The following is a 25,728-nucleotide window of genomic DNA, read 5'->3' on the forward strand; positions in this document are numbered from 1 at the left end:
ACCAAAGACGTCTTGTTAGTTAAGCTAGTTAAAAAGCCTGGAACACCAGCATCCCATACTGGGGACCAGCATCCAAAACTAAATATGTGCTGGTGACCAACTACAGTATGCTTGTCTTTTCAGCAGGGATGGAGCTACCAACAGAGCGAATGCCGCACTGCTGGTAACCTCCTACAGAAAACTTTATGAGATTTGTTGTTTTAGTATGCAAACAAGAATGTGAAGGTCACTCTACCATGCAGCAAAACACAATCAACAACTATTGTATAGGAACCTTTCAAGAATGCTTTGAACATTTCTTGATTTCCTTGCCTGGTCTGAAGTTTGATCTTTTTTAATCATTCAAAAATGAAAAACAAACATGCCACATAATTAGGTTTTGTTTGAGTTTTCCCTCATCCAAATTTCTACTTTTAAATCTAGACAAACATGGCAGTAGTGTGCAATAAAAGGTAGGCCATGATGCCAGTCCAGCCCAGTTCACTCTAATCTCCCTTCCCCTGACCTGTAAACATACTCTTTAGTTGAAAAAAAGATGATTGCTATTGCATTGTACTCCCTTCCATTATTGAGGAAAATATTTGCTTTGGGAGGAGACACAGGACTATTTGCTCAGAAAATGAGTGTAACTGCATACTGCTTTCTTCATTGAGATGGATTATATCCAGAGAAGAAGGGACAGAAAGAAGCTGAACTAAACCAGCCATATCCAATTTTGTATTTATTTATTTTTATTTTATTTAAGAAGTGATATATATATATACAGTGATTTGTACAACAACTAATTTTGGCTTGTTACAGGATGAGAATTTCTGTACTATTGTTCACAATTTTCCTAAAGCATTTGTTTACTAAAAAATGCAAATTCTGTCGTCATTTACTCACACTCATGTCATTCCATACCCATATGATTCTTCCATGGAACATAAAATGGATATCTTATGCAAGTCACCATTTACTTTTATGCAAAAACATTTTGCCTAACGTCTCCTTTTGTTTTTCATGGTAAAAAGAAAGTCATATAGGTTTGGAACAAAATGAGGGTCAGTACATGATGACAGAATTTTCATATTTGGGTGAACTATCCATTTAAGCAATAATTAAATGATGTAGTTTTATACAACAAGAAGATGATCAAGTATTAAATGCACAATATGGGCAGTTATTTTGCTTCTGATAGGTCAGCTAACAAAAATGGTTCCAAACAAATCCAAACAGGATATGCTGATGTCATACTAAACATCAGCACTCTTGGAACGCTGCTTGCTTGTCCAATCAAATAACAGGACATGTCTTTTGAATAATATTATACAAACAGACATACGATTCTAACTCACATCTAACCAAAGAGCCTCTTTAATATCATTTTAAGCATTGGGGAGACAATTTTAACACTGAGATATCACTTCAGGCATTAAATATATTTTTACTATGTCTCTTAGTCCTCAAAAAGCCCATCTGGCATGGTTTAACAGTTGCTCAGAAAAGCTCAGATGTCTGTTTTGAGCGACAACTCTGGAAAGATTTTGCTGGGATTTAAACTTGAAATCTTCAGGCTCTATTTATTTCTTCAAATATTTACATGCACACTAAGGGAGCATTGAACACATACAGATTTATGCCTGTCTCAGTCTTCTTCTTCTCCGTGGACGATGTGCAAGGTCATCTGTCACATATAGTGTACAGTGGCATGGACTGGATTTGCACTTGTGTTTTGCTTTACCTTCTAACCTAAGAAAAGACTGAGGTATGAACCCTGGCCGAGGTTTGTCTCTCTCTGGGAGACATACTGTATGTGCTGTATCGCACCTTCGTCGGGTACAGTGACTTCTTCACACAGTAACAGAACAGAACAGGCAGATTCTGACTTTAGCAATAGTGACGCACGCATACAACAGATCTATCTGTTCACTGACAGGAGAAGGAGGCAGCTGGAGTCACAGTGTTTAAAAGCTGTCTCTGATACACCCTGCCTTATGATGAGAGCATTATTACGGAGAAATCCATACGGCAGGATATATGCTGGTTATGTGTTTTTATATTTGTAGGTATGCAGACCTATTGATATTTTAGATCCCCTAACCCATACCCATTAATAAACCTAACCAATTATCAACAATGTAAATGTAGTAACAATTTTATTTACATGACACAGTAATGTAGATATTCTGAACACCTACTGTAATCCCACCCCTACGCCTAAACCTACTGACAAATATAACAACAATATAACAAACCAACAATATAAAAGACATAACAAGCAGGTGCTGTCATAATAATTTATTTTAACAATTACAAAAAACAATAAAATTATTCCTATATTGAAAAATGACTCATGCTGCTTTCAATGTCTTCTGAAGCCATTTGATAGCTCCATGTGAGGAACAGAGTGAAACTTATGGTTTTAATCTCTGAAATCATGGAAGATCCAGAATACAAGAGTATTTACAGCAGCATGGATTATTTTTATGATAATACTTTTTGCACGTTTCTCATTATTTGAGCCACAGCTCAGACATTTTGAAAACTCCCTTTGTGTTCCACGGCAAACAAAACAATGAAAAAAATGAGCATTAAATAACATGACATGAGATGACATGACATATAATATAATATAATATAATATAATATAATATAATATAATATAATATAATATAATATAATATGAATTGTCAGTTATTTTCATTTTAAAATGTAGCCTCAGTTAAGGTATTGAAATCATCCTAAATTATTTGAACATGGCATCAGAGTGACATAAAAAATATGGTCAAAGGGTGATATTTGGTGTTGCAGGCAACAGACCGAGGAGGATATTTTGGTGGTACAAGCAAAAAGTAGCAAAAGGGATGTATCATTATGAGAGTGTGTTGGACAGACAGTGTAGAATCTGAGGCTGAAAGTTTTATAGCTGAGGCTGAAAGCTTTTTCGGTTAGCCTATTATACTTGCCCTTTTTGTTAATGATTCAGAGCAGGGTTCATCAACCTTTCCTGACCCAATTGCCCACCAATCCAGACTCTGTATATTATATTGGTAGTAACTTTGATTGATAACATTAATAAGTCATCTAATTAAAAAAATAAAAATAAAAAATAAAATCTATATAACACATTAACCACATTTAATCATCATCACAAAAGTTTTTGTGTTTGACTTCCGGGTCTCTTTGCGCGTCACCTTCTGTCTTTCAGAACATGTGCACAACGCCGATGCCAATTGTGGTTACTGTATGCACATGTGCATACACATTACAACTAACCAAAGCCGAGCTATAACAGCATTATATAGGTCTGTCAGTCCAACTTTGCAAAAATCAGACTGGTACGATTTCAATCAGACTAAAGTGTTTTCATGAAATTTTAACAAGACAAATTATTGTTTTAGTCCTATGAAATCGAACTTTTAAAGTGCAGGAAAAAAGAGACCAGACATGAGAAAACACAGACTAATTTCACTGCAAAGTTATAAAATACCCCTGATATTCAGGAGGTCCTCATTAAACACAGCTGTCGACTGGCTGCTCACTAACAGAAGGATTGGATCTATCATCTGTGGGTGTTTTACAACCAGACTGAACCTCAAAATCTTCTGTTTTGTTTTGCTTCTGGTCATGACAGAAAAGAGACCACCCTCTGTCAGTCATCACCAGCAGGGGTGCTATTCTGTAAACGATGAAAATAAGAACCCTTCAGTATTTCAATCCCCTTAAATATGACAACATTAACTTCCAGCAGCAGCCGTATCTAAGCTGTTCTGCTTTCAGGCTTTGTTTTCTGATTATACGCATCTTATTGTCATCAACAACCTAAATGTCTTTAGCGGAAACTGACTCACATCAAATTATTTCTTGGACAGCGAGTTGAGAATTGGAGCTAGACTGAAATCATGGAGAAGCTCAAAGTGGAAACAAACAAAGGAGCTTTGTCTGTATTTCTACTTGAGTTGGAAAAATCTGTGGTTGGTTGCTTTGAGGGCAAATAATTAATAATTTAAACATAATAACAAATATTAATGTTATATATATATATATATATATATATATATATATATATATATATATTTCGGGAGGTCTTACCTTGATTTCGATTTGCTGCTCCAAGTGAGGAAGCATTTGGCCGAACTTCATTAAAGTAAAAGATATAGTCAAATTATTGTTGCTTTTGTTTTTTCATTCACTATATTCAGTAATAATTCACTATATTCAATAGTAATGGTTAATGAATGAACACTAGGTCTTTGAACACAAGGTCTGCATCCAGACTTCTGGATGCTTCTACTTGTAGCAAAATGATTAATTATATGGGCTGTTCCATACTAACCAATTAATTGAATCATCGGCAGACCTTGAATTAGGAGGTCTGAATTTTTCTTTGAATTTCCATATCTGCAAAAAAAAAAAAAAAAAAAAAAAACATGCTGTATTTTACGCCTTGAATGAATTAGTGAATAACTCACCAGAGGTGCCAAGATTGCTTGGGATACCTGGAGAAAAAGAAAGCATTTTGGTTAGCATCATTGATATTGCATTTATACATATATCTGGGTTTCAGTCTCTAAATGTTTAGTTCTCAGTATGTGACAAACATGGCTTCACAGCTTTAGGCTTTCAGTAAAAACATTAGACAAGCGGCAAAAATGTAATTAAACCATTCCTTCCATCTTTTTGATAATAATAAGCAGTGCAGTACCACAACATCATCACAATCAATGACAAAATTGAAGAGCTTCAGTTAAAGTAATTTTTCCTGTGCTGTTTTTGTCACTTGTATTGGAAAGTCCTTTTCATTTACAATACATGCGGCCTGCCAGACTGATTTATGTTACTGTATTGTTCATTAATCAGCAGTGCTGTTAGCTGACACACATTTTAATCAATGATTTGACTTTTCTATTCATCAGATTGTCTTTTTTTATTATTATTATTTTCAGCCCATCTAATATTACGACAGGCCTGACATTTCAAACTGTTGGACCTACACACTGCTATCCAGTCAGATCTGTGCTTTTACAAGAATAACTTGCCTTCTGTTGTGGCACTGAAATATCTCATCATACAATGGCTGCAAAAAACTATGGATCAGTGTGGTGGTTAATATTTTGTGTATTCCCTCGTGTCATAGTTGCCAGTGTAAAATGCTTGACCTAGCAACTGTGACTAACTGAGTAGATATTTCATTGCCATATTATAATTTTTTTGCCCCCTTAAGAGTTCAGACACAATGTGTTATTATTGCTATTGAAAACCAACATGAAAAATTAATTAATTATTTTTATTTAAAATAATCAATCAAATCGGAAACTAAACTAAAATACAATTTTCTCACTCCAATACTGAAATAAAAAAAATGACCACAAATTAATATTCATTTTGATCCACAGTTTATTTTAAAATTTGAAACCTTAATAACCCACCTTCATTAACCATGAAAATGCCACTAAATTGCAATTACACTTAATCATATTTGAATGATATCAGTTAACGCACTACTGTATCTTTGGCAGCCTGATAGTTCTTAAAGCGATAGTCAACCCTAAAATTAAAATTCTCTCATCATTCACTCATCCTCATGCCATCCCAGATGTGTATGACTTTCTTTCTTCTGCAGAACACAAATTAAGATTTTTAGAAGAATATTTCAGCTCTGTAAATCCATAAAAGTGAATGGTGGTGAGAACTTTGAAGGTCCAAAAAGTATATAAAGGCAGCATAACAGTAATTTATGTGACTAGTGGTTAAATCCATATCTTGGAAAGTGATATGAAAGGTGTGAGTGAGAAACAGATCGTTTTTTTTTTTTTTTTTACTATAAATCTCCACTTTCACTTCCACATTATTCTTTTGTTTTTGGCGACTCACTTTCTTCGTGCATATCGCCACCTACAGGGCAGGGAGGAGAATTTATAGTAAAAAAAGGACTTAAATATTGATCTGCCTCTTACACACATGTATCATATAGCTTATAAAGTCATGGCTTTAATCACTGGAATTGTATGGTTTACTTTTATGCTGCCTGTATGTCCTTTATGGAGCTTCAATGTTCTGGCCACCATTCACTTGCATTGAATGGACCAACAGAGCTGAGATGTTCTTCAGGAAAAATATTTGTGTTCAGCAGAAGACAGAAAGTCATAGTGTACACATCTGGGATGGAATGAGGCTGAATAAACAAGATAATTTACATTTTTTGATGCACTATCCCTTTAAATTAAAATGAAAATAATATATATAAACTCAGCAAAAAAAGAAACGTCCCTTTTTCAGGACACTGTATTTTAAAGATAATTTTATAAATATCCAAATAACTTTACAGATCTTTATTGTAAAGGGTTTAAACAATGTTTTCCATGCTTGTTCTATGAACCATAAACAATTAATGAACATGCACCTGTAGAATGGTCGTTAGGACACTAACAGCTTATAGACGGTAGGCAATTAAGGTCACAGTTATAAAAACTTAGGACACTAAAGAGACCTTTTTACTGACTCTGAAAAACACCAAAAGAAAGATACCCAGGGTCCCTGCTCATCTGCGTGAACATGCCTTAGGCACGCTGCATGGAGGCGTGAGGACTGCAGATGTGGCCAGGGCAATAAACTGCAATGTCCGTACTGTGAGACGCATAAGACAGTGCTACAGGGAGACAAGAAGGACAGCTGATCATCCTCGCAGTGGCAGACCACGTGTAACAACACCTGCACAGGATCGGTACATCCGAATATCACACCTGCGGGACAGGTACAGGATGGCAACAACAACTGCCCGAGTTACACCAGGAACGCACAATCCCTCCATCAGTGCTCAGACTGTCCGCAATAGGCTGAGAGAGGCTGGACTGAGGGCTTGTAGGCCTGTTGTAAGGCAGGTCCTCACCAGACATCACCGGCACCAACGTCACCTATGGGCACAAACCCACCTACGCTGGACAAGACAGGACTGGCAAAAAGTGCTCTTCACTGACGAGTCGCAGTTTTGTCTCACCAGGGGTGATGGTCGGACTTGCGTTTATCGTTGAAGGAATGAGCATTACACTGAGGCCTGTACTCTGGAGCGGGATCAATTAGGAGGTGGAGGGTCCATCATGGTCTGGGGCGGTGTGTCACAGCATCATCAGACTGAGCTTGTTGTCATTTCAGGCAATTTCAACACTGTGCGTTACAAGGAAGACATCCTCCTCCCTCATGTGGTAACCTTTCTGCAGGCTCATCCTGACATGACCCTCCAGCATGACAATGCCACCAGCCATACTGCTCGTTCTGTGCAAGATTTCCTGCAAGACAGGAATGTCAGTATTCTGCCATGGCCAGCGAAGAGCCCGGATCTCAATCCCATTGAGCACATCTGGGACCTGTTGTATCGGAGGGTGAGGGCTAGGGCCATTCCCCCCAGAAATGTCCGGGAACTTGCAAGCCTTGGTGGAAGAGTGGGATAACATCTCACAGCAAGAACTGGCAAATCTGGTGCAGTCCATGAGGAGGAGATGCACTGCAGTACTTAATGCAGCTGGTGGCTACACCAGATACTGAATGTTACTTTTGATTTTGACCCCCCCTTTGTTAAGGGACACATTATTCCATTTCTGTTAGTCACATGTCTGTGAAACTTGTTCAGTTTATGTCTTAGTTGTTGAATCTTTTTATGTTCATACAAATATTTACACGTTAAGTTTGCTGAAAATAAAAGCAGTTGAAAGTGAGAGGACGTTCCTTTTTTTTGCTTAGTTTATATACACTAAATATTTAAATAACTCAATATACTGATTAAAATAAAACTAACATTTATAGTCAAAACTAACACAAACCTAACTAAATTAATAGGACAAAGTGAAAAGAAACAAAAACAACAACCATGGTTCAGCGCAATCATTCTGTACTTGCAGCACAGAATAGCCCTCATTTAAGAGTTATCGACTGACTGCTTATTAGAAATTCTGCTCACCTGAGCTATGAATGACATGTGTGGAAAACAGGCAGAAGTGGGCAGCTGATGGATAAGCTTAATGTGCATTGAATAAACCAACAAGCATCTTATTCATCACTAAAGTACCAAACACACATAATTCTGCACTCCTCGAGCACCTGTTCCTTTCACTTGGGACCCAACATTCAAACAAGAGCAGAGAAATTAAAATCCTCCTCTGCACATTAGATCTTAAGGTTTTGATGGTTAAAGGTTGGCACCCATGCATGAGTATAGAGGCACTTTTTAAAGATTATTTTAAGAGTTAGTTAAATTAGAGCATTCTGGGAAATAAAGTGTTCTTCTACCATGGTCCAAAATATGAGAGCCAATTTGCTTAATATAATGAAATAGATATACATCAATACCATTCTACTGGTGGCTTTTCAAACATTTATTATAAATATCACCTATTTTTCTGGAAATACCCCACATGCTGCATGTATGATACCATGTTTTATGGGTAATTTATATTGGAAATTATGTGTTTTTGTCACAATTTGTGAAGTGAAGAGACAAGAAAGTGAGGACCCAAACTCAGAACTTTAATTGTAAGGAAAACATAAGAATGACGTGACAGAGCTCCCACCTTAAAGGGTGGCTCATGAAGCCCAAACAAATAACAATGACAATAGTCCTGGGGCCGGATTCACGAAACGTTCTTAAGAAAGAAATTTCTTCCTAACTACCATTTTCTTCTTAATTTGTAACTTAAGAAAAAGTTATGAATATTCGGTATTCCCGCATAAACTTCTTAAGAAAGTTAGCTTTTTTCTTAAGAATGTTTATAAGAAAAAACTTAAGCATTCAAATTCTCGATTTTTTTTCTTAAATATCTTCGTAAATAACATCTTAAAGTTAGGATAACCACACAGTTTTCTTAAATCCTAAAAGGTAAGATGTTTTTTTTTTTATTATTATTATTATTTTTGATCTCCTTTTCTCCCCAATATGGAATGCCCAATTCCCACTACTTACTTGGTCCACGTGGTGGCGCGATTACTCACCACAATCCGGGTGGCGGAGGACAAGTCTCAGTTGCCTCCGCTTCTAAGACCATCAGTCTGCGCATCTTATTACGTGGCTAATTGTGCATGACACCGCAGAAACTCACAGCACAGGAGGCTCATGCTACTCTCCGGGATCCACGCACAACTTACCACGCACCACACTGAGAGCGAGAACGACTAATCGTAAACACGAAAAGGTTACCCCATGTGACTCTACCCTCCATAGCAACCGGGCCAATTTGGCTGCTTAGGAGACCTGGCTGGAGTCACTCTGGATTCGAACTTACGACTCCAGGGGTGGTAGTCAGCGTCAGTACTCGCTGAGCTACCCAGGCCCCAAAAGGTAAGATGTTTAATGAATTTACTGGGTTTTTCATGTGGAGTCTTAAGTCACAGTGGGCTTTTACGTAAAAATTTTATTTTAGACCAAAAAACATTTTTGACTGTTGGGCTTAATTATATTTTTATTTTCAGCTTGTAAACCATGTAAATGTTATCACCAAATTCAAACAATAAATATTGTTTTGAATCTTCTTAATGTGGTGACCAATCATGCTAATTAAAACGGATGCACTGCATATAGCACTCTCTCTCTCCATGATCTTTAGAGTTCAAAAAAACATAATAATTATAACATTAGAAAGCTAGAGACTTTCTTTTTCACCCCTATCCACATCCCTATCGGAGCTGGGCACAGCGGAGAAAGCCGCAGGAGGTGGTGCCGCAGAAGGAAGTGCGGGAAGCTGAAGGGCCTTCATCGAGGGAACCACCGGAACCACCGGAGCTAGGAGCAGAGGGGCCTCTGTCGAGGGGGTCTCCGGGACCAACGGAGCTAGGAGCAGAGGGGCCTCAATCGAGGGGGTCTCCAGGACCACTGGAGCTAGGAGCAGAGGGGCCTCCATTGAGGGGGTCTCCTGGACCACTGGAGTAGAGAGCAGAAGGCCATAGGCTTCCTCATAGGGTCATGAAGTCCTAACCAGAACATGGTTCTGAGGGATCTTTCGTGCCAGTTCAGTTGAGTGGCCAGTTTCCAAAAAATGGAGCAGTACTCCGCTGCAGGATTGGACCCTTGATAAAGTTTCCGTTTTTTTTCTGCTGGATCCGAAATTTAAGGTCGGTTCTTCTGTCACGATTTGTGAAGGGAAGAGAAGAGAAAGTGAGGATCCAAATGCAGAAATTTAATTGTAAACAAAAGAAGAGGATACAATGATGAATGTTAACATACAAAAAAGAAAGGAACACATAATCTACAGCAGTATACTGTCTTATAACGCAGCACATTCAAACAAGAACTGACCCAGGAACAAAGAACAAGTGGGTATATGTACACATGGGCTAACAAGAAGAGGAACACCTGGGATACAGTTAGGGCAATGGACAGGAAGACAGACATAACAGAGGAAGATACAAAACTTCAAACTAAGAGTCTCTTCAAAAATTCAAAATAAGAGTCCTTGGGGGAATTTATAAGAATGACATGACAGTTTTATTACAAAGCTACATTAATTTCTTTGAATTTCACTTCATTTTCATTCTATTTCCATAAATTACAATTCTGTATCCTGTCTGCTAACTCAGTTAAAATTCAAGAAATCAAAGGTATTCCAATTAAATTCTGAATGGTGCATGATTAGCAAATGATGATAAGAATAGTTTAGTTAACCAATAACAATTTTTTGCAATGTATCAAAATACCACTGGCTGCCCCTTCCATCATTTTTTTTGTTTGTTTTTTTTTTTGAGTACGGAGAAAAGTAGCTTCTCTCCTCTATTTGGCAGCAAGGGAGCTGATGTTAAGGCACAACCCATCCCACCTGTCAGGATTTAATTATTAGACACAGGGTCACATGCAACCATATGTACCCACATGAGGATGGACCTGCCTACTAGGAGTTTCTAACATAGAGATAAATTGCCCTCGTGATTAAAGCAGAAGACTTGATGACAGATGAAGGCTATTACAGCTTAATTAAATTCTACACTTTCAGCAAATTTGTCTTTATGTGAGAGCCATACATTTAATAATCTCACGTGTAATAAGAGCTGCATAGGAGAAGTGGTGTGTCACAAGAATCATGCTCATTTGTGGAGAAGAGCGACAATGCAAACGTGGGGAGGTATTAATTTCACAAACCTGCAGGGGCAATAATGTTATTTTGCTTCACATGCAAGCCTGTTTCATTGTGGATTTCTTGCCAAAACAGGTGCTAATATTGCCTTTGATATAGCAGGTTCTTGGTTCCCTCTGTTGAACAAAGATGTGTCCTGGTATTGTGTTTCTAATAACTGGCTGTCAGTCTGAGCTTTGCCCCTGCATTATGAGGGCCTTCATAACTGGGGAAAGGCTAGAGCTATATTAAAGCCTTTCAAAAGCATGTATACACATACCTAAGCACCACCTACACAACAGCACTTCAGGTGCTTCAAATCTAATATTGCCATAAAAGATCATGCATAAATTGTTGTATAATGTCAAAAATACAAAGGAGACTATTCATTAACTTACATATCAAAGTGGACACTGTCTTTCTGCCTCACAATGTACAAAGCCATAAAATGTTATTTGGTTGTGAATGCATAAGCAAATGGCTTGTGCTTGATAGTAGTGACTTAGTTTTGAGTGGACTTGCGCTGAGGAGGCCAGAGGGTACTCCTCCCAACATCTGGACAGTGCTGAGCCTCTCTCTGTCCCTGAGCAACAGTTACTGACTTTATTAGATTTATTAGGGCAATGAACCCCCTGCCTAAGGCCAAGAACTTGACAGATGTGCCACTACTCAAAGCCAAGATGAAGATAAAGAAAGGATGACTTTGAGGATGAGATTATGATAAGAACCAAAAAATAAAATACAACACAATAAAATCAAATAAAATGTGATTTTAGAGTTTATACTTTTATATTTTGGATCAGAGGAGTCAAACCTAAATCTTTATATTTACATGTGTAATATGTGCTGCCTACAGTTAGGACTGGGTGTTACAGCCAACAAATGAGTCAATATATCTCTCGATATTTAAATATGAACCATCATCAATGAATCATCAATGAAAATGAATTACTGATTCAGACTTTGAAACACAGTTTAAACTGACTCACGGAAATTAATCAAATGAAATCAGAAATGCTAGTAAAACATTAAAACATCTTAACGCATTTATTATAACCTCAAATTGCGAGTCAAGGAAGGATTATGAGAGTAGTCTAATGAAACAGTAGATTCAAAAAAGTGCATTAAATATTCCAGATACTAAAATTATTGCAAATGAATTTTCCATTAATTGCCCAGCCATACCAACTGGCTTATTGCTTTTCCTTTTGTTGTTGCTTTGGAAGTAAAATGTCATTGGGAACATACAACTGAAAAGGTCATGTTTTGGTGCTTGATGGAGCACTATGCTTTCCCATGATTTCTGTAGAGAGGGAGATGGGGGGATGTACTCACAGATATTGGCAGTGCCCTTGGGGATGGGCAGGTAGGAGCCCATGCTCCAGGCTCGGCCCTGGTAGTGTCTCTTGCAGCGGGCGCAATCTGGCCCTGTAGTGTTGTGTTCACACTCGCAACCCAGCTTCCCTTTGTCAAACATACAGCTGTTGGCATGGAGATTGCACTTGCACCTATCAGGACAAAGAACAAAACAAATGGGTAAATGTCAACCTAGGCTGATGTTTCCGTGTTGGTGATGCGAACAAATAAGTAGCCATAATGTCTGACGTCTTAGCTGACTCATAATATGAAGTTCCTTGTGATGGGTTTTAAGCCTCTTTGTGGCATATCCGTTACAAACTCTAACCTTTAACATAGACTTCCCATGACACTGTGGAAGAGAGATTCATTATGCCGTTAAAAACAGAGCTCTTTTGAGCGTGCCCCTGTGGACATGCTGAATAGAAGCGTGGGTCACATCTGTGACACAAAAGCAGAATGAAAGCCTCTCACTGGTTGGGATTTAACATTGAAAAAAGGAAAGAGAAAAAGAAGTCTATCGACACTAACAGCACCTCTTCAAAGTTCCTCTGATGTCTGCTGTAAGAGAGGCTTTGACAAAAAATCACTGTTTTTTCATGGTGTTTAGAGAGCATTAAATGTAAGAAGACTTATTTTAAATGAGTCAAAGGAAGTCACAACAAAAGGTTGGGAGGCTTTTTTAAAGTACAGGTACCATACAGATTTAATTCAACATTACTTCTACAAACAGTTTTCAAACATTTCAGTAACCAGCAAAGTTAGATTACAAGTTATTTGGAACATATTTTCATCTGCCACCAAATAGATGCACGCTAACAGAAGTCGCATTAACTTGAGGAGGAAACCATAGCAACAATAAACTACTTGAGCGATTTCCATTAGGATCAGTATAGGAGGGTACATTGACAAAATCTGACAAGTACTGTCATTATATATCACTTTGATATATTCTTAACTGTTCTCAACTGGTTCTCAACTGGTTCCCAGGGTCGTCTGTTCTGATAAGGTCGTGGACAGCAGGATAAACAAAGCTAAATGCAAATAATAAAATGAAACTAACAATATAATGCATATAGTAAAATAAATAGGCCTATCAACTTTCAAAAGTGTGGAGAACATGCTTCCCATCTGTTTTTTTGTTGACATCAAAGGCTGCATGCTCAATCAAATTCTGCTCTATTTTGATTCATCCCCTGATAGCACACGTACATCAGTCAGACTTCTATTTGATGTGTGTTTACATCTGGAAGACATATTTTCTTTCTTTTTTTTTTTTTTGCTCATCTGCAATACATCAATAACACATTTCCTCGTAGATGCCAAAAAAATAAAATAAAATATTTAGATGTCTTTGAGACGTTTACAATTTAAAATGATTATAAATCTGAACTTTTTAAGATGTTTTGCAAATGTAAATTAGAATGCAATGCATTCTTAAACAGACATCTCTGAGATTTATGTGTAACATCTGGGTCTGTCTTATATTACTTGGTAATATGGTTAATACTAATATAATATCTGGCCTAGTGTTTGTTCCATTGAGTTAAGCTGGTAAATCACACTCCTATTATTATTTAGACAACTGTAAAATTGTAAATGTTCCTACTCAGCCTATGTCATGTTAATAATTTTTTATTTATTTGATTATTTTTTATGATGCGCACTTTGAAAGAGATGGTTATTTGTCCTAATTTCCTTGTTAAAAGGGGAATGGAGAGATCTTCAGAGACACTGCAGTGCCTGTGGATGATTATCTTATTTGCCACTCGAGATGAGTGGTCTCGCTTTCCATATCTACTCTAAATATAATTTGCAATCATTGATTTTGCCAGGAGACAAAAGGTTACAACCGTGTTGTGTACTTCTGACCTCCGCCTCCCTGTGTGATGGGCAGCAGTAAATGAGATCATTGTGCATTCTGGATATGCTACACCTCTCTGGGGAGTTTGTGTTCAGTATGATATCAAGTCAGTATTTGTATTTCTGCTGTACATTCAAGAGAGGTCTTTTTCTCTTTGGAGAACCACAGTGGTGAAGATCTGTGGCTACCTCCTACTGTGAACTTGATATAGACACATTACAGAAATACAACCATTCAAACTGACTTTCTACTTTTCGTGACATTGCTCATAAATTTTTAATAACTGCGGGAAAACAGCACAAAAATGCTCTCATTTCAGCTTAAAAGATGGCTGAATGTAGTTATCTAAATGCTAAAGCTCATGTAGATTTCAATACCTTCTGTTCTGGATTGCCTCAATCAGCAAATGGACCTATTTAACTACAAATGGAGCAAGTGCTTTCATCTGTTTAAATGTTACAGTATTTGATGGACTCTTCAAACAGTGCTGTCTGTAATATTCAGTCTGACCCCACTGCATGTGCTAAGCAGGGCAACTGTATATTGCTGTTGAATTAAAGGGATAGTTCATCCAAAAAAAAAAAACAAAAAAAAAAAGAATTCTCCTCATTTAATCACCTGTTTGTTTTTCCAAACCCATATGACTTTCTTCAGTGGAACACAAAAGGAGATGTGATGACCTCAGTTACAATTCACTTTCAGATTATGAAAGAAAAAATGAAAAGTGAATGGTCATGGAGGCTGTCATTCTGCCCAACATCTCCTTTTGTGTTCCACTGAAGAAAATCACAGAGGTTTTGAACAACATAAGGGTGAGTGAATGATGACAGAATTTTTTATTTTTGGTGAACTATCCGTTTAATGGAGTTCTAAACAAAGGTACGAGAGGAGCTTGTCAAGTTAGTCCTGTCAGTCGTAATGCAAGCGCATATAAGCATCTGCTTACCTCACTCCCATGACAATTCTTCCGGCATCCCTCCACCACCTCTACTCCTCCTTCATTATTTATCTTAACTAATTTCAGGTAAGTAGTTCAGAAGGGGAAGCAACTTAGAGCTCGAGCTGAGCCACATGCTCAAGCCCCTCATGCTCGAGCCCCTCCTTTACGGTCAGCAAGCCAAATTTGTTTACCCTTAACAATCAGTTTACCACTTCCACTTTAAGGGGCTAGGTGGACGTGAGAACACGTGAAATAGGAGTATTCAGTATTATTGTGCAGAACACTTGTCTGCTTTAGAATAGGAATTTCTACTTGTAACTTGTGCATATTTTTGAATTAGTGGAAATGAATAGGCTCTTTTTGATTTTCAGCATTATGGAGGTGCATCTACCTGTATTAATTGCTTGGACAGCCTCTATGGAGTCTCATAAATGGTTGTCAATTAAATCGCTTCCATATTTCTAATCTGTGGTTGTATCTAACTGCCCTTCATCTAGATAATAAAATTCCCTAAAATGCTGTGCTCGGGTTAATTAAAAACTAGTCGAAACTGGATCATCAAGCCGATGTCACAAAGTTCACTGTATCTGTGGTGCAATGGCGAGGGATGTGATGCTTTTGCCGTTGGCATTGTCATACTGAAATGGGAGGGACCGTTGAATATCATTTTCCTGGTGCCGCTGGGAGAACGGCTGGCAGAGACAACCATTTGTGCTGGCAGAGAGATGAAAATCCATTTAATAATTCTTTATTGGCCTTTTTTCTCCTTGCTCCCCAACGGTGGATTTTGGCTATTATTTAAGAGTGGCACCACTCAGTGACTCATTTAACTCCACTCTCCACCCTTCTGTTATGAATCAGGGAACACATGCATTGAGCTTTTGCTCTCTGAAGACATGACTCAGTGCATTATGCTGAGCATCATTGTCTATAAGATGTACTTCATAACTCATATTCATGATTTTTTCAAAGAGTGTTCGGTTGAACCTGAGCAACGTTGTTTAATAAAAATAAATTAACCTCCTTTTTAGATGTTTTAATATAAGACGTGCATGGCTTAGATTATGAAATGATATGCAACACTGTCTAAACAACCCGATCTCATAAAAATTCATACATAATTTAGGAGTTGGCTATTTCGTATGGTACGGTGTTGTTAGCATAAACTCGTACGACTTCATCACGTGCAAATTCCCAGATATCTATTAAGGAAGTAAGTGCGAGTTCCGTGAATGAGGCATTAAGGACATACTTATTATTATTATGCCCTTACCCAAACCCCTTATCTAAACTTAACCAATCAGTAGAGTGTGTAAACATGATAGGAAGCTGTTGTGTGTGACAGAAGCAAGAAATTGTTGCATACTGGATGGAAACGATGTCCAGCGACGTCACTGGCTGTAATGAAAGTCTTAGGAATTCAAACGAGTGCAGTCGCACAATACCATACGAATTAGCCAAATTTAGAAACGTCGTACGAATCCTGATGATTTCGCCATGAGAGTGTGTTGGTCTAAACGTTAGCCCAATAACCAGTCCCCTCAAAAACAGGCGTATGCACTCCCTGGCCCATTACTGAGAAACAAAAACAATGTTTGTAATTGATTGTCTGTCTTCACAGGAAGTAGAAAGCAGACCTTCATGTCAATTTCTCTTGCTACTTTATGTTTCATCTTCACCTTGGTTTCTCCTGGAATGTTGATAGTGTTCTTACTTCAGTATGAAAGCCTCTACCATTCCCAAATATCTCTATGCTCACTCATGTTCCCTCCCTCAACGCAAAGTATTTGTGGCCACCCACTACCAAAAAGAATATACTCTATGTCTTTTGTTTCACAGAAGCTACTATGGCAAGCCAAATTCACTTTTATTCATTCGCAGGATATGAATTGTTGATATCAACAATTCAGTTTTCACTAGTTAGAATTGTAGTTCTTGATATCAAGAATGTAATTTTCACTAGTGGAAATGCAAATTGTTGATATCATTAATTAAATTTCTACTAGTAAAAATATGGCAAGCTGAATTTACTTTTATTCATTCACAGGATATGAATTGTTGATATCAACAATAAAATTTTCATTAGTTAGAATTCTAATTCTTGATATCAAGATTGTAATTTTCACTAGTGGAAATGCAAATAGTTGATATCAATAATTACATTTCCACTAGTAAAAACGTGAATTCTTGATATAAAAAATGACATCATTACTAGCAAAAATCACATTCTTGATATCAAAAATGAAATTTCAACTAGTAAAAACCCTAATTTTTTATATCTGTAATTGATATATAATTTTCACCACGAACGTTTCACACAGATATGTTATTTACTCCTATCCAAAATACAATTATTGATATTAAAAATTAGTTTCTTACTAGTTGAAAGTCCAATTTCACATATAAACAGTTCTTTTCTTACTAGTAAAAATTATAATTTTTGATATCAAGAACGTAATTTCTACTAGTGGAAATGCCGACTTTTGAAATCAACAATTGATTTCCAACTAGTAAAAATGCTACTTTTTGATATCAGATATTCAGTTTTCGCTAGTGACAATTTTAATTTCTGATTAGTGATATCTGAATCCATTTCCAGATATCAGAAATCCAAATTGTAACATGTTGAAATAAATTTACAGATTTCAAAAATTCTAATTTTTACTAGTAAAAATGTAATTGTTGATATCAAAATGTATAGTTCTAGTTCTAGTATGTTCTAGTAAGAAGTACATTCTTGATATCAAGAATTATCATTTTAACTAGTGAAAATTGAATTTTTGATATCTGTAATTACCTTTGCATAGTTTTGGCACCCTTTTAACTTTTAATTACACGTAGGATTTGAATTGTAAATATCAACAATTCAATTTTTTATTTTTTTTTAATCTTCTGCAGCAGCAGCTGCGAGACGCACATGGACGCATCAGGGATTTAGGTATACGAGCAGTACACAGAACCGCCCTGCATTGTGTGGTTTCCCACAAATGAACTAGAATTCATGTCCGTGACGACATGGCCCTAATATTATCAGTGGGCTTTACCAGTGTTTTTGGATGTAGCATTTGCAGTGAAATCGTGAGACATTACTTCTCAGTGAGTGGTAATTACTACTGTGTTGGCTCATTTGTATGTATTGTATTTTCCCAAATCAGTCGGCAGATAGAGAAAAAAGGTTCAGAAAGAAATCTCAGTATAGACTATTATTTCTTTAGATAGGGATCATTTAAAATAAAACTAAATTAAATTGAATTGACAAATTGAAATATATTAGAAATAAAAACTAAATAAAAATTTTAAACATAATAACCTTGATTGTAATGACTAACGTAGCTTTCACTTTCTTTAGTCTATGTTTGAGTGGAGGGGAAAAAGCAACAAATAACTGAAATGTCAACAGAACGCAAAAAGAATTGTGTTGAAGGACAGTTTTGTCTCCATACACCTAAAGCATATGCTTTCATTCTGAAACCACTTTGAAGTCTGTTCAGCAGGATACTAATCATAAAATGTATATATGAAATGGAACAGAGGTGTTTTTGTTACATTTATATTGACAAACTGTTTTTCTTAGTTGTAAAGTTTAAAATAAGCTTAAAATATTTTTTTATTTTTATTTTTTCACCCAATTTCGAATGCCCAATTCCCAATGCGCAAAGTCCACGTGGTCACGTAGTGATTCACCTCAATCTGGGTGGCGGAGGACGAATCTCAGTTGCCTCTGTGTCTGAGACTGTCAATCTGCGCATCGTATCACATGGCTTGTTGAGCACGTTGCCACGGAGACATAGCGCATGTGGAGGCTTCACGCCATCCACCGCAGCATCCATGCTCAACTCACCACGCGCCCCACAGAGAACGAACCACATTATAGCGACCATGAGGAGGTTACCCCATGTGACTCTAACCTCCCTAGCAACCGGGCCAATTTGGTTGCTTAGGAGACCTGGCTGGAGTCACTCAGCACGCCCTGGGATTCGAACTAGCGAACTACCACAGAGCTACCCAGGCCCCGCTAAAATGTTGATGTTGAGTTTATGGTTACAATTTAAATTCAGATTCATGAACAGATTCATTTGGACTCTGACTCGATTCAGACTCGTCCTGTTATGGACTCGGTCTTGAGTCCGACTTGGTCCCTTTTGGACTCGGACTCAACTCGTACTCGACTAAGGTGGACTCGAACCCAACACTACCAAAAATGCTAGATTTAATAAAATTACATAGACAACAACTTAACGTGCTCTCCGATATGATAGTTCTGTCATTAGCTCCGCCCGTAACATCCGGAGACTGCAGGCCTGAAACTACTGTGACTTAAGGCCGATTTATACTTCTGATTCAAACCTATGGCTCTGCATCTCAGCAGATGGATACTATTGTGTATAATGTACTGTATATGTATGCTGTTGATAAATGTATGAAAATGTGTTCCATCTCTTTGCATAAAATCGTAGGCTAAATGAATGTTTGGGTATTAGGAACAAGGAGGAGTAGATATAAAAATCTTACAAACATGTTACTATGTGAACTTGATTGAGCTCACCTGTATGTGCCTGTGTGTGTAAAGAAGCCGTGAAAATAACGTTTTTCATGTTTTACTTTTCTATTTAACCTTTGAGAAAATAAATTAGCAAAAAATTTTTTCAGTTATCATTGTATGCACTTTAGTTTAAAACGGAAGGCACTAATTTAACAGCCGGGGCTTCATTTCCCAATAACGATTGATCTTAGCGGTTAAGAGCGTTTTCTACCAGCGATTTTACGAACATTCGTTATTTTTTACGTGCGTTTCCCAAAACTGCGCTTAACCTGAACATGCGAGGGTGCGGTTTAAGTGCTACTTAGAGACGCTGTCCATGAACGTGAAGTGCTGAAATGTGACCATAGTGCTGCTCGTCATTGCAACTTTACATTTGTACGTAACTTTAAGAACGTTTGTAATTTACCTCCCTGGAAATACTGAAAAATATTTTCTTAAATGTACAAATTAATTCACCACATAATTGCATTTTGTTTTGCAGAAAGATATATTTCTTTTACACAATCACTGCTTCATTCATCAGATGTGCATTTTAATATTTTGTTTTCAAAATTTGCTCTGTGGGTTGAGATAAAAGCTTTCAGGATCAGTGAAGACAGCGGAGACCCTGTGTACGGTCCTGCTAATGACAACAAGCATTAATTCAATATAACACAGTTCACCATGTTATTGCGGTGCGCAAAATAAGGAGACACACAGAAGCTGCACTTTAGGGACATTCACCAATCAAAGGGAGATCTGCACTTTAATCCTAAAAGTGATAATGGTAACAGCAATGCTACACAACATGTGCGGTACTACACAACGCGTGGTGCAGGCGAGAGCACCCTTAGGTGTCAGAGAGGAATAGGAGACGAGGATGAGGAGCCAATATACTGTATGGACTATTTTCATGCACGACAGCAAGTTATTGACTTTTTTCCTTCTCTCTCCGATTGTAATTTTTACAGTTATCTGCAACAATCATGCCACCACTTTGTTGTTTCCAACTAGTCCACAAATAACTTTATTTGTTTACTTATTAATTTATCTGTTCATCCAATACTGACTAACCATTTTCTGCATTTATTACAGTTATTATTATTATTATTATTGTTAGCCTTGTCGGTTTTAAATAATAATAAAATTAAACGTATTTATACTGATATTAAATGAGCATAAAGTGTATCTACAGGTATTTAAATTGTATGAAGAGTAATTTTGCGATTGTCCTGCAGGTGTCTGCTTATGTCTGTGTCTTTACGATGCACTTAGCACTGTACAATTACTCCAGAGCACTCGTTAATGTCCGAGCATTTTCAAGTACTACTTAAGTTATGATGCTTTTGGGAAATGGGCCGCAAATCTAAGATTAATCATAAGATGGATTCTACGATCTACTTAGGCTTATGATGCTTCTGGGAAACGAGGCCCAAGAATGTTCTTTTCAATAATAACACAGTGCTGTCGGGTTTATCTATCTAGTTGTGCCATCTTGTGGACTTAGGAAACAACGTCAATTTAAATATCTGGTGACTTGAAAATATGAATTTACTTCGAATTTTGATAATATTTAAGGTTAAAATTATAATTTAGTCTCTTAGCCCTGTTGACAGTTATCTAACAAAAAAAATTATAGACCTCATATATATATATATATATATATATATATATATATATATATATACTGTAGACACTGGTGGTCAAAAGTTTGGAATAACGTACAGATTTAGCTGTTTCGGAAGGAAATTGTTACTTTAATTCACCAAAGTGGCATTCAGCTGATCACAAAGTATAGTCAGGACATTACTGATGTAAAAAACAGCACCAAGATTTCATTCAAAGGTGTACACTACAGTCTTCAAAGACAAAGGACAACTGGCTCTAACAAGGACAGAAAGAGATGTGGAAGGCCCAGATATACAACTAAACAAGAGGATAAGTACATCAGAGTCTCTAGTTTGAGAAATAGACATCTCACATGTCCTCAGCTAACAGCTTCATTGAATTCTACCCACTCAACACCAGTTTCAACACAAGACTCAGGGTTGCAGGCCTTATGGGAAGAATTGCAACAAAAAAGCCACTTTTGAAACAGAAAAATAAAAATAAAAGGTTAGAGAGGACAAAAAAACACAGACATTTGACAACAGATAATTGGAAAAGAGTGTTATGGATCTTAACCCCATTGAGCTTTTGTGGGATCAGCCAGACTGTAAGGTGCGTGAGAAGTGCATGACAAGACAGCCACATCTATGGCAAGTGCTATAGGAAGCGTGGGGTGAAATGTCACCTGAGTATCTGGACAAAGTGACTAGAATGCCAAGGATCTGCAAAGATGTCATTGCTGCAAGTGGAGGATTTTTTGATGAGAACTCTTTGAAGTAGTTTAATTTTTTTCAAATTGTAATAGTAATTTTTCACGTTATTAATGTCCTGATTATACACTGTGATCAGTTGAATGCCACTTTGGTGATAATAAGAGCAAAATTGTTCCATAAGAGCAAAATCTGTACATTATTCCAAACTTTTGGCCGCCAGTGTGTGTATGTATACAACAGTTAGTTCCGGTCCTCGAATCTTATTGGACGAGAGGCATTCCATGAGCACTGATGGTCTGACACCATCAGCACTCAGACACTTCACTGTGTGTATCACTCCGCTTGTGTTCGTGCCGTTCTAAACTAAAGTCTAAGAGCAGTGCATATGTGTAAAGAGCTACTGTTTGTCTTTTTTTTTTTTTACATTACATATGTTAGCCAGCAGGTGGTGGCAAAAGATAATTTTTGTGTGTAATATGAGCCAGTTGGTGACGTGAAGTGAATCCGCGTCAGCCAGTTTACATACAACAGCACTCCGTGATAGCAACTACACTACTAAAGCTAGGAAATAGCTTTAAATGGCTTTAAATGAACAACTTCAGCATTATGGCTCATCACAGCTGAGAGACACAACAGACTGATTGATTACACAACTCAAGGCGCTTATCTCTTACCGGAGTTTCCACATTGGATACACACTGTTTAAAATGGCGGAGGACATTCCAGTTTCTAATGTGAAAGACTCTTGCGCACCGGCTACCGCAAAATAGGGAGGAATACCCCCGCTTGGATGGCTATTTTACCACTGAGAAAGCTGATCTTCAGAAAGCCGACAGCATCTCTGATTGGGAGTGGCAACAGATGATCGCACACGCTCCGTCTCTCTCTCTCTTTCTCTCTCTCACACACACACATCCATCCTTGTTTATCCAGTAACTTGTTAGAAACAGAACAAGCCCTGATATTATTTTTGAAGTGACATTTTTGTATTACTAACGAAGGCTTGGACGCATCATTTGTTTTGAACCAGAACGGCAGATTCTGATCCATTGCGTAAGAAAGTAGTTCCATGCACAAATGCATTTTTATGACCGTACTCAGTTTTTCCTAATTTTTTTACATTTACTTGTTCATTGAACTGTTGTATATAAGCAATATCACACTCGCAATTGTGCTATATGTCCCTAAATCAGCACTGCTGTGATTATCTACGGCAGTGCTGATGTAGGGCCATATCGCACTCTTGCTCGTGTGATATTGCTTAAATATACATTACCGGTCAAAAGTTTTGAAACACGTACTCATTCTTTATTATAATTTTTTTTCACATTTTAGAATAATAGTAAAGTCATCATAAATGGAACTATGGGAATTATGTTGTGACTAAACAAATTCTCAAATAAATAAAACATTTGTTATATTTTATCATCTTCAAAGTAGTCACCCTTTGCCTAGAATTTGCAGACATATACTCCTGATGTTTTCTCAACCAATTTCTTGAGGTATCACCCTGGGATGCTTTTTAAACAGTACTGAAGGAGTTCCCATCTATGTTGGGCACATGGGCGCTTTTCTTTATTATTTGGTCCAAGTCATCAATTTCAAAAACGTTTTTTTTTATTTTATAAAATTTTAGTTTTAATAATAAAATAAATTAATATGGTGGCACAATTATATTTTTGTCTACAAAACTAATTTCAAACATTTAAGCATACACCTTCAGATCAAAAGATATTTAAGATGAGAAACATTTCAGTCAAGTGTTTCAAAACTTTTGACCGGTAGTGTATATATATATATATATATATATATATATATATATATATATATATATATATAGCTTAAATTTAAGATTTACACATTTCAATTTCATAACATAATAATTGTGTGATCTTTAGCTAATATTAATACAACTTAACTTTATTCAAGTTTTATTGATTTAATATTGTTTAGAATGTTAACTATAATTTGATTAAATTTGGTTATGAAATAAAAATGTGTAATTCTATATACACAGTATATATGCTAAAATATTTTTTGAGTGTAAGGTGGAAGTTCTACCTGTTAATCGGCTTTGAAGAGAAATAATTGTGCAATCGGACAATTTGAAAAGTGCATACATACATGACTTTTTCAGTGTACCTGATATCAACATTTAGCCTATAAGAAGAACCCCCATTTGAAGCTTAGTTAATACATTCCATAAAAATAACTGTGAATTTCCATAATGTTTGTGGTTGGATTGAATGCAAGTCTAATTTTGGTTGAAAGGGTGTGACCATTATTATAAAACAAAAATTGTGCTGTCTTCTTGCACTTTATTACCATACAGTAATAAACAGACATACAATATTAGCATCCTAGAACATTTATTTATGTTTTGCGCTATTGTAACACCCATTCCTCCTCGATTTTGTCTTAGCAGGTAAGAAGACTTTTTCCGTGGGCAGACAGCAGCAGATGTGGGAGGTGTTTAGCGCAGGTAGCGATTCTTTCGTTACTGATTTCTCATGTCAGAAAAAGCATGAAGGAGCAATGTCAATTTTAAACACTCTTTAGAAAACCATCAAACTATAGCTAAGACTAATTATTCAGACAAAAGGCATCCCAACTGTAACTCCGTCGGCACATGGACTGCACAACGACCCTCATTTATAAATAATGAGCAGTATATTGCAGCATTCATGAAGGTTTTAGTTTATAAAATGTTAGTTGGAATTAATAACATTTACACCTGTCCTTTCTATACTCCCTTAACCCCATTCGCCATTACATTTATTAAAACGTCATAAAAAAAATTTATTACAAAATCCTAAAGTTTATTCAGTATGAAAATAACATATTATATATATGAGACTAAACTCCCAGTCAGCATATGATGTGGCTTGCAATCTCTTACGCGTCATCCATTAGAGACAACACCTCGCATCAGCACCAGTTTTCTTCCCAGCAACAAGATTTTTCTGCGTATGGTATGTGTAGTGTACAGTGAGTGGTAGTTCGGGACAATATTTAATTAAAATTGAGCCAAATATGCAGAGTGGTGCAAACTGTTATTCTGGCTAAAAGCATTAAGGCAGAAGAAGACGGGTTGGTCAGTCAGATGAAAGGGGCATTGCAGTGCCGCCCACATATGCAAATCTAATATTGTTTTTATTTAATTTTTTTAACAATGGACAAAAAAGTTACATTTAAATGAATTCTCATTTTCCGTTTCTGAAGCATTAAAAAAAAAAAAAGAAAAAAAAAGCTGTTTTTACCCACATGGAATATCTCCCGCAATTTTTTAACCTGCTACTGTTGGCTCCAGGAGTGGATACATGGAAAACCAGGTCTCATTAATATTCATAAAGTCATTACCATAGCTATACTTACCTGTTAAAATTGTATTTCTAGATATTGATAATAGTGTGTTTACTTGTTAAAATCACATTTAAGATATCAGTAATTCTATTTTCACTAGTTGCAAAGTCTATTTAAGATATCATGGCAATAAATATTACAAGTAGAACTCCCTTTACTGATATCAATAATTACATTGTTACTAGTAAAATGTTCATTCTTGATATCAACAATTGAATTACAACAAGTGCAAATGGTAATTTTTGATATCAGTAATTTAATTTCAACATGTTACATTTGGTATTTCT

The 25,728-nt window shown here is 36.7% G+C and overlaps 1 protein-coding gene across 3 annotated transcripts in view; it reads right to left on the bottom strand.

Moving 5' to 3' along the window:
• Positions 1-25,728, bottom strand: part of LOC127441537 (netrin-G1) — a 94,246-nt gene that overhangs the window by 10,010 nt on the left and 58,508 nt on the right. Inside the window, exons 4-7 of one of the 3 annotated variants that reach the window (XM_051699080.1) lie at positions 12,411-12,583; positions 4,455-4,481; positions 4,075-4,119; positions 2,280-3,661 (exon numbers count right to left, since the gene is read on the bottom strand). In XM_051699080.1, the coding sequence (XP_051555040.1) occupies positions 3,657-3,661; positions 4,075-4,119; positions 4,455-4,481; positions 12,411-12,583 (250 nt within the window). In that variant the 3' untranslated portion in view covers positions 2,280-3,656. Of the gene's footprint in view, positions 1-2,279; positions 3,662-4,074; positions 4,120-4,454; positions 4,482-12,410; positions 12,584-25,728 lie in introns of those variants that run through there. The other 2 variants (XM_051699077.1, XM_051699079.1) reach the window with 2 other exon arrangements.

The sequence above is a fragment of the Myxocyprinus asiaticus genome, chromosome 5 (assembly GCF_019703515.2).
Source record: "Myxocyprinus asiaticus isolate MX2 ecotype Aquarium Trade chromosome 5, UBuf_Myxa_2, whole genome shotgun sequence".
In the NCBI taxonomy this organism is placed as follows: domain Eukaryota; kingdom Metazoa; phylum Chordata; class Actinopteri; order Cypriniformes; family Catostomidae; genus Myxocyprinus; species Myxocyprinus asiaticus.